General features: G+C 35.5%; 2 protein-coding genes across 3 annotated transcripts in view; one reads left to right on the top strand and one right to left on the bottom strand.

Moving 5' to 3' along the window:
- Positions 1-597: 597 nt before the first annotated feature.
- On the top strand, positions 598-7,700 carry slc38a8a (solute carrier family 38 member 8a). Its single transcript, XM_082182574.1, has 10 exons — positions 598-873; positions 1,121-1,319; positions 1,430-1,586; positions 2,800-2,904; positions 4,712-4,769; positions 5,235-5,349; positions 6,126-6,273; positions 6,352-6,551; positions 6,793-6,844; positions 6,953-7,700. Exons 1-10 carry the CDS (start codon positions 685-687, stop codon positions 7,053-7,055), a joined length of 1,326 nt encoding a protein of 441 aa, XP_082038700.1. The 5' UTR covers positions 598-684; the 3' UTR covers positions 7,056-7,700.
- Positions 7,701-7,827: 127 nt separating this feature from the next.
- necab2 (N-terminal EF-hand calcium binding protein 2) overlaps positions 7,828-10,193 on the bottom strand; it is a 93,106-nt gene continuing 90,740 nt past the window's right edge. The window contains exon 12 of one of the 2 annotated variants that reach the window (XM_082182573.1): positions 7,828-9,470. In XM_082182573.1, the coding sequence (XP_082038699.1) occupies positions 9,442-9,470 (29 nt within the window). In that variant the 3' untranslated portion in view covers positions 7,828-9,441. The remainder of the gene's footprint in view (positions 9,471-10,193) is intronic. The other variant, XM_082182572.1, reaches the window with a different exon arrangement.

Here is a 10,193-nt window from a genome sequence, read left to right as displayed (position 1 = left end):
CACAGTGCACATGATCTGCAAATTACTTTCACAATACATATTGTGCCAACATTTGTCTTTTGATCTGTAAAGAAAAGATTACGATGCAAACAATCAAAAAGAATTCCTAAAACAGTGGGAATTTGGGAGTGAATTTAATAGCACTGGAAGCGTACATCAATTTAAACAATTAACCTTCTTGCAAAATAAAAGTAAATAAATAGTTTCTGCTAAATTACCATAGTTTCTATAGTTATTGGCAAAAATACCAATGCCATATAAAAGCAACCAATCTATCAATTAAATAAAAAAAATTTGTTTGATTAAGGTCCTAATCCCTTAAATGTTTAATATTCATTATGATTTTACACTAGGCAAAAAGTTAGATTTAGTAAGGGATAATTAAAAGTGTTTAATGCACAGCTAGCCGTGGATTGTCCCACTTACACCATGGTCATTTGCCAGCATTGCCAACTTAAAGCTGTTATCGATGTTTGTAGGGCAATATTTGATAAGGGTAAAACACTTTGAATCAGACAGGATATTTGACAACATAATGTAAATCTCCACTCGACCTCTTGTGGCTAGTGGAACAGTGGAAACGGGTCCAGCGTTTAATTGGTCTAACACCAAACTCCACCTCTCAGTTACCTGACCTAATGTTTGAACTCTCAGAGAGGAACAGAGATTGAAACAGGGCCAAATATGGAGGAGCTGGCAAAAGAGAGCATCAGCTTTTTAACAAAGCCCTCGCTGGACACGAACGGGCCGAAGTTGGGCTCTTTAGGAGCGGTTTTCATCTTGCTGAAGTCCGCGCTGGGTGCAGGGCTTCTCATCTTTCCCTGGGCGTTTGCGAAAGCTGGAGGAATTCACTATGCTGTCACTGTGGAAATGGCAAGTAACTCTGTGTGAATGCTATAATGAAACAAGGATTGTTTGAATATTTTATGACTCAGTTAACCTGTTTTCATCACTGTGGTTTCAACCACATCGATCATGTGCATTAATAGAATTATCTTGTCAATGCACCCACTGGTCATTTGTTCAGTATGCACATTGTTGCCTGAATTAAATATTTGCACTTAGGCCTATTCTAATTCTGTGCATGATATTATATATGATATATTTCTATCTTACGTAGATTTCTCTTGTGTTCCTGATCAGCGGACTGGTCATCCTGGGATATTCATCTTCAATCAGTGGACAAAACACATATCAGGCTGTGGTCAGAGTCGTGTGCGGTCCTGCCATAGGCAAACTCTGTGAGATCTGCTACGTCTTCAACCTTTTCATCATATCTGTTGCTTTTCTAGTCATAGTGGCTGACCAGCTTCAGAAATGTAAGCAACATCTTGATGGGACTTTGATCTTTTTTTTATTACTAATTGCTCATATAGTGTCATTATCCATTAGATCTTCACACTGATCAATCTCCATTCATTTCTCGCAGTATGTCTCTCTATGTATGAGTTAATCACAGGCTTGCCAGAATCAGAGATGCCGTACCACTGGTACACAGACCAGAGATTTGCCCTGTTTCTCCTGTGTCTCTTCTTCATTTTCCCACTCTCTGTCCCGAAGGAGATCAGCATACAGAAGTATACTAGGTGAGGAACTATATTCTGTCAATTTCTTGCTTATTTCCTTGACTGTGTTGTTCAAAACAATGTGAGTATTGTTATTTAAAACAGTACCACTTTACAATCGTTTCATAGGTTAACATTAGTTAATTTATTAAGTAACATGAACTAACCACAAGTAATACATTTGTTACTTTATTTATTAACCCTTTGTTAACCTTAGTTTATAAAAATACAGCTGTTCATTGTTTGTTCATTTTATTTCACAGTGCATTAACTAATGTTAACAAATACAACTTTTGATTTTAATAATGTATTAGTAAATGTTGAAATTAACATTAACAAAGACTATTAAATGCAGTAGAAGTATTTTCATTCTTAGTTCATGTTAACTAAAGTAGTTAACTAATGTTAACTAATAAAACCCAATTGTTAAGTGTTGCCACTAAACCTATTAAACATTTGTTTTTGGTATTTGAAATAAAGCTGAAATTAAATATAAAAAAATATAAAAAAATAATAATAATTATTACAGTTAGTTGCCAGGGCAATATATATATATATATATATATTTTAAAACTAATAAAATGACAAAACGCACATAACCAAATTACTAAAAATTAAACTGGAAATTGAAAAATATAATAATAAAAGCTAATTCAAAATAGTATATAGTATATAAATAATACTAAAATGACACTAATTCAGAAAACACTGTTGTGATGACCAAAGCAGGTTTATTTAGGAAGGTAAAAAATTCATTAAAGTTAAAACTATTGAAATAATGGTAATTCCTATAGTAGTTATTTTTCAAGTTTTCAAGAATGTGTTTCATCGGCACTTCCTCACAAGACACAGTGTCGTCCGATTTGTGGGCGAAAGATTCTTAAGTGGGTTCTTTTCAAAGATTTGTGTGCAACAAGTCACAATCTGTTCGTATTATTTATTAACAAATTTATTTTGGAAATGGTATGGAAATTGATTGGTCAAAACTGTGGAAACCCTGTTTAGATGGAAGGAGTTGAAACTGTAAGTGAATAAAAAGACTGTGATTGTGCCTTAATTAATTTTATGAAGCATTGTTATTGCTTCTGCTTTTCATTTATGCTCAATTGCCGTGACAGTGCACATTTTGTATAGCTTTAAAATGACTCTGACTAATAAGCAAAGTTTTTTCATCACACATCATCAAGATAATTTGTTTAATGTCAACTCGTCTTTGATATTTGTTTTTGTTCAGCGTTCTAGGAACTTTCGCTGCTACATATCTCACTGTAGCCATTACTGTGAAATACCACAGGAGGCCTGTCCATGAGATCAATCTGTCACCTCTTTACAGCAGTGGGTGAGTGGAGAGTGACCATGCTTTCAATTTAGTGGCAAGCTATATAAAGGATCTATACCTCCTCATCATCATCTTTTCCTCCTGCAGTGTGTGAACAAATCTTACCGTCATGCTTACTGCTGAGAGAAAGTAATTGGTTCATTTAGCCAGTGTTCAGGGTAACGCATGTAATGCGAGTTACTTAATCAGATTACTCAAGTAACTAAATTTACTTTTAAATTTACAACAACATATCGGAGTTACTTCTTCAAATAAGTAATGCAGTTTACTTTATTTTCCATTGTACTGATTGACTCCTGAAAGAAATGTTGAAAGAAATAATGAGTGAGAGGCAAAGGCGTTGTGTGCGTTGTGTGAACATGATAGTTATTGTAGTTCTAGAAGCATCCATTTACTCATCTCACTTGCACAAAAACTGATTCAGAATCCCTTAAAATGAACAAAAACAGTGAAATGCAAACCGAGAATATTATGAAAACCCACAATAATTAAATGTTAAAGGGATAGTTCACCCAAAAATGAAAATTCTGTCATAATTTACTCTCCCTCAAGTTGTTTCAAACCTGTATGAATTTCTTTTTTCTGCTGAACACAAAAGAAGATATTTTGAAAAATGTCTGTAACCAAACAGTTGATGGACCTCAATGACTTCCATAGTAGGAAAAAAAATTACTATGGAAGTCAATGGGGTCCATTAACTGTTTGGTTACAGACATTTTTCAAAATATCTTCTTTTGTGTTCAGCAGAAAAAAGAAATTCATACAGGTTTGAAACAACTTGAGGGAGAGTAAATGATGACAGAATTTTCATTTTTGGGTGAACTATCCCTTTAAATCACACAATATACCTTATATATTTAATCGCACTTTATTAACTCTTTCCCTGCCAGCGTTTTTTTTTAAAAGAAAGAAAAGTTGCCAGCCACCGGTAGTGTTTTTGATCATTTTCGCAAAAATGTCATGGCCCCCTGAATATTTTGTTGTATAAAAATTTGAACGGGCAATACATCAAAAGAAAGAACAGAGCCTCTGCTTTTAAACAACAACAAAACTTTCATTTAACTTTTATTTTAACTTTATGCATTCTTTTTTTTTAATCAACACTTGAATGTGGGTGTTTCATAAAAAAGCTCAATTTTGAACAAAAGGATGAGAAAATCATGTAAAAAAATAAATAAATAAAAATACAACAAGAATTGCATAAGCAATGCTTCTGTCGCTTGTTTCTTCCCCTTTTCTGCCTGTGTTTTGATCCAGAGATTCTCTACTCTTTCAGCAGATGTGTGTAGCAACACCTACCGCATAACAGTGAAAACACAGAAGGGCTCAAAATTAAGTCCATGGCGAGTAAACGTTGTCATAAATGATGGAAAATTGTATCTATGACGAGTAAACGTTGTCATAAATGATGGAAAATTTTGTCTATGGCAAGTAAACGTTGTCATAAATGATGGAAAATGTATTAAATGGCGGGGAAAGAATGAACCAATGTTCTTGCTGCTGACCTTTGATGATCCAATTCAACCATAGTAATTAGCAAAAATGTCTTTAGATAAACATGACATTTGTGTTTAATTTTTGTTTTGTATTTATTGAAGTAAGAGTGTTGAACTCTCTTCTCCTGCGTCCTATTCCTCGGTGTTCCAAAAAGTAACTAAGTATCGCAATTAGTTACTTTTTTAGGCAGTAACAACGCAATATTGTAAAGCATTACTTTTAAAAGAAACTTTCCCCAACACTGCATTTAGCTGAAAGCAAAATGTGTAAAACCGCCTGTTTAACTATCATTGTTGTTATTTTTGTTTAGAGTAAGCTCATGGGCTTCGATGTTCACTGTCATCCCAACTATTTGCTTTGGCTTTCAGGTGAGTTTTCTTGCGTTTATCATACTAACATTTGACTCTTGGAGAAAAAGAGAAATCATTTCACTGAATATCATCACTAGTCCACAAATGAGGGGAATTCAAGTTGTTTTTGCTCTCACTTTAATATTTAAGGTCAGGTCAGATGCAAAGTGTAAAAAAATGGGGCATCTTTGAGGTGTTTTATTTGTCAACGCTGGGGGATTGTTAAAAATGTAATAAAAGTCCACCGGCATGGTAGAATAGTGCAGAACTACTCTGTGTCCGCTGCCTGGGGCTGATTGATTACGAGGCGGGAATGGAGATATGAAGATATGAAAAGAGCTGTGCGGCAGGGGAATCGGTGAGGAATGAGCTAGTGCAGGAAGTTAGTTATTACAGGAAAAGCTTTTGTTTGGTGGAGACAGTGTACTGGAGATCGGATGTTTGTGGTCACATGTGCTTGTGCTGATTCGGTGTCTGTTTTAGTGCCACGAGGCCTGCATTGCTGTCTACAGTAGTATGGAGAACAGGAAGTTGTCCCACTGGGTCTTCATCTCTGTGGTGTCCATGTTGATCTGCCTCCTCATCTACTCTCTCACTGGTCAGTGATTACAGCTCAATTACCACAACTCTATATGCACTTCATATGCAAGCATGCTTCACGTACATAATGAACTTTTTTTCCCATCAGCAAAAATGGTGGTGAATGCAGAATTTGCTTTTTTTTCTTTCCAGAAATATTGAATAATTAGCATTAAATAACGTTATATCCTGGCAGATGTTATTGCTGTTTTTTTTGTATACATACTACAATTTAAAAGTTTGGGTTCAGTAAGATTTTTGAAAAGACATTAATGCTTTTATTCAGTAAGGATGCATTAAAGTGATAGTAAGACATTTGTTATATACATTTCTAAATAAAATTTCAAGTTATTTTGAACTTTCTATTCATTAGAGAATCCTGCACAACTGTTTTCAACATTGATAGTGATAATAAATGTTTATTGAGCAGCAAATCAGCATATTATAATGATTTCTGAAGGATCATGTGACACTGAAGACTGGAGTAATGATGCGGAAAATCACAGGAATAAATTAAATTTTTAAACAGTAAATAAGAAAACAGTTATTTTACATTTTCAAAAAGTTTTTACTGTATTGTTGATCAAACAAATACAGACTTGATAAGCAGAAGAGACTTCTTTCAAAAACATATAAAAAAAAATCTTACAAGGTTCAAGGATGACTTGATTGAACCCAGGGTTTATATATATTTATGTCAGTCCTCTTGGCTCATACCAGATCTCTTTTTTTAATCAGGAAGAGTGTTAGGTGTTTAGTAATGAGTGTATTGTTTAACAGATTACTATTTTGTAGGAGTCTTTGGGTACCTGACGTTTGGGAAGAACGTTGCTCCTGATATTCTGATGTCATACAGTGGAGGTGATGTGACCATGATCATTGCCAGGCTGCTGTTTGGAATCTCAATCATCACCATCTACCCCATCATTGTCTTGCTTGGAAGGTATGTGATAAACTGTGTCTAATGGTTAATAGGAGAACAGTTACATATATAGATAAACTGACCAGTCTATGCGTGTAGATCTGTGATCCAGGACCCACTGCTGCGGCAGCGACACAAACACACCGCGGTGACGGAGTCTTACGAGAGCCGTACACGTGTTGCCTTGACCACAGCCTGGGTCACAGTCACTTTCCTCATAGCAGCGTTCATTCCTGACATCAGCAAAGTGATCAGTGTTGTCGGGGGAGTCAGTGCTTTCTTCATCTTTGTATTTCCAGGTAATTGTACTTGTAAGATTGATGCATGTCTTGATGCATGTCTCATAATTCATTAACTGACATTTATAAAGAGAAAAAAATATTCCTCATGATATGAACCTTAATATGAATGATTTTTAGCTTGATTCTCACAACACTTTGTCTGAGCATATAAATATAATGTGAATCTTTTAATGCTTTTCATGTTAGCATGATGTGTATTCATCTTTTATATATTCATGTGCAAACATTTTTATTGAAGGACTTTGCCTTATATTTGTGGTGCAGTCAGAGTCCATTTCTCCTACAATGAGGTGAGAGAAGTGTAGTGCTCAAGGATCCTGTATGGGATGTTTAATCAAATTCACACTCATTCTATTACATGTACAATAACAGTGTTGTTATGCCTTGTTTGCCCCCAGGTATCTTTTGATTGCATGGGGAATGATCACACTTTTCTGTGGCATCTATATCTTTGGGCAGAGCACTTCAATTGTGATTATGCAACTCCTAAGTGAAATTTAATTTGTTGACCGTTACAGGACTTTAAACTGTATGGTCTTTCAGAATTTTTGACACCGCTCCAATACTTCAAGTGTGGAGTAATTGCTTGTAATGGAGATTGATGTAAAAATGTAATAATAATCCAACTCGAAATGAAATACCTCAGACCAATTAACTGTCATGTAAATCTGAATTATTTGTGTAGTCTTTTTTTTTTATGTTCTGCAATTTTGATGTCCATTGTCATGTCAGCATAGATGTGAGCTAAATTATACTTAAAGAATAAAGGCCTTATGTGCCAGAGAAACAAGCGCACAGTCATCTTTAGTATATTGTGTTTGAACTTCCGTTTTTGTGGTAGTTATGTATATTTCTATGGCATCGATGTCAAAGAGTAAATAGGTGGTGAGTTATTGTAGAGTTAACCAAAGTTATCATGAGCATTGTAATGTTTGAAGTGGATGTCATAACAAAGGTCAGTAGACCGGGAAGATTTTAAAACGAACAGTTCATATATAAATACTCAATATCTTACCTTCATGCTGTCTAAGTACGAACCGGAAGTTAACACAACGAGTGCAGCGCTGAAAAGGGGCGGGGCTTCATAAGGCAAAAAAAAAAAAGAAGAATAGTGGAAGCTATGTGTACATATTTTGACTCTTTATATTTCATTGGAACCACTTTGGTATGCATAAGCACATTTGTAAATAAGTGACAATGTAAAAATGTTTATTCTTCTTGTGTCATTTCAACAACCAATGAAATATGACTCTTATTGAAAATGAATGAAGCTGAAAAATGCAATGACAGATCCTTTTTCAGTACTTTATTGAATAGCAGCACTCTACATAATCTAGAATTTTAACAAATTTAAGACGAATATAATACTTTGCATCCCTGCAATAAATCTCTACACTCACTTATAAGAGAGAAAGCCAGTATACGGAAACATACATGGGTATAAGAAGTAGTATTTCATCAAACAATGCCATTAAAAGTGACTGCTCATATAGTTTTATTCATTTAATATAGTTTTGTTTCTTTTTGTTCCGTTACTGGAGTAATATAAAAGAAAATAAGAAATGCACAAAATCCATTTAAAGTAGCATAGCTAAATTCTACGGCAAATAATTTACTGGACATTCATTTGTAACATGCACTCACTGTGAGGGATAAACAAACCAAACAGAAGGCAGGATTGGTGGGAAAGGAACGCTGCAACTTGGGCCGTGTTTGGTGTTGAGTTTACATTTCGAGCCAACCAGAAATTCACACAAATACAACAGTCTTACTGGTCAACAACATCAATTTTGAAAAATCCTCTATTAAATTTTGTCTTGTCCTGAGAAATGAAATGATTCGATGCCATATGTTTAATTATTTAGAAGCAATAAAACTGATGGAATATTAAGTCAGTGCCACTCTTTCCAAGATCCATATATTATCGGTCAACAATGGTCGACATAAAAATTTCAAGATAATTCTGTTATTACTCAGGATATTCTCTACTCTCTATCAGCAAATCTCATTTACATAAGCATTTCAGCTACAGTTCAGGTACATTGTGCTTTTGGAGCAGATGTTTATTTGGTGTGTTGTAAATGTGGGCCCTTTGACTGGCAGTATGTGTCATGTTCATGGTTTGACAAAAATACCAGTCTCTTTATATCAGTGGTCCTGGGGACCCACAACTCTGCACATTTTGAAGGTGTCTCTTATCTGAAACGCTCAGTTGGAGCTCTCTCCCTAACAATCTGATGATCTGCATCAGGTGTGTTAATTAGGAGACATACAAAATGAGCAGAGTCGTGGGTCCAGGTTAGAAAACCACTGCTCTACATGGCTCATGAAGATACAGTTCAAAGTATTTATAACACCAACCTATAACTAGTATCAAATGACCTTTACAGAAATGCTATTGTCCATGGACAGCTGTAGAAATACTTTGCTGCACAGTTTTTGTCTTCTCAGAAGTTGTACCAAAGGGAACTGTTTGCAAAGCAGCGAATGCATGTTTGAATTGGGATGAAATATTAATCAGCCTCATTTAGTTAGAAGAGACTGTTTATGCAAGTTGATATTTCAAATGCAAATGCGAATCAACCAGGTGAGGTTCCCAAATGCTTTGGGGAGTTTTAATGTCGTCCCTGTACGTTGCAATGGAGGTGAAAAGGGAACTGGGACTGTGTCCGGCGTTCTCTGCAGCCGACACTACTTTTGGCTCAATATCAAATGGATACTGTGTAAACAAGTAATTATAAAAGAGGAGACAGAGTGGGGAGAGCGCTGAAAGAGGGGTAGTTAAGATAGCAGGGACTGTGACAGGGATAGAGAGGGGGAAGTGGAGGAGAAGAGAAGGGTTTCAGGCATAAGGCGGGACCGTTCCACCCGCAGACTGGCTCGCTTCTCAGTCTTTGTTCAGGTTGCACCAGGCGGCTAGAAAGAGAGAGATAGCGTCAGTGTCATTATCAAACAGATAAGCAACAGTAAATATTTAATGCCTCAACTGCACGTCTTTATGTTTGTCCACCTTATTTTTAAGCTGTACAAAACAGCTCATTATGCTGGTTGATTTTGCAAACTGGTATTTCTTATTATATGAATTTAACGTATTGTCATAATTCTAAACACTGGTTTGTAGTTCAAATGGTTTTACCGTTTACTGCATTTTGTTATTCTATTAGTTATTTACCTATGGTGGATAATGAATCGGAATTTATGCACGTTCGTTAAAAAATAGCTTGCTTTCACGTTGCAAAATAAGGTGGATAGAAATTTGTCAACCAGCATACATGTACAAGCCTATTGTTTCTGCTGCGGTTCTGCAAAACGGTACACATGGCTGTTGAAATCACATCACATTCAAAGAGAAATCAGACCAAAGGTTTCTATTATGCCATGGATTGGAATGTAGCTCAAGCTTTCCTGTGGCTTAAACAGATCATGGGTTCGATTCCCAGGGAAAGCAAGAACTGATAAGAATGTAAATGTGTACCTTGAAATGCAATGTAAGTCGCTTTGGATAAAAGCGTCTGCCAAATGTAAATGAGTAATGGGAATGTCTGATGGAGAATTTTGACTTTGTAGCAGCTCTCTTTTGAAATTACTTCTCTTAGGGTGTGTTTACACTTGTAGTTTGGTTCGTTTGGTATGGACATT

Source organism: Leuciscus leuciscus, assembly GCF_965113295.1.
Source record: "Leuciscus leuciscus genome assembly, chromosome: 10".
NCBI lineage: Eukaryota > Metazoa > Chordata > Actinopteri > Cypriniformes > Leuciscidae > Leuciscus > Leuciscus leuciscus.
This window is presented reverse-complemented; position numbering and strand designations above follow the sequence as displayed.

Bases quoted from the DNA above. Each gene is read 5' to 3' on its own strand.
- slc38a8a (XM_082182574.1), top strand. From the start codon at position 685: ATGGAGGAGCTGGCAAAAGAGAGCATCAGCTTTTTAACAAAGCCCTCG. The intron at 5,350-6,125 runs GTCAGTGATTAC...ACTATTTTGTAG, and splicing joins CCTCATCTACTCTCTCACTG to GAGTCTTTGGGTACCTGACG. The intron at 6,845-6,952 runs GTGAGAGAAGTG...GTTTGCCCCCAG, and splicing joins TCCATTTCTCCTACAATGAG to GTATCTTTTGATTGCATGGG.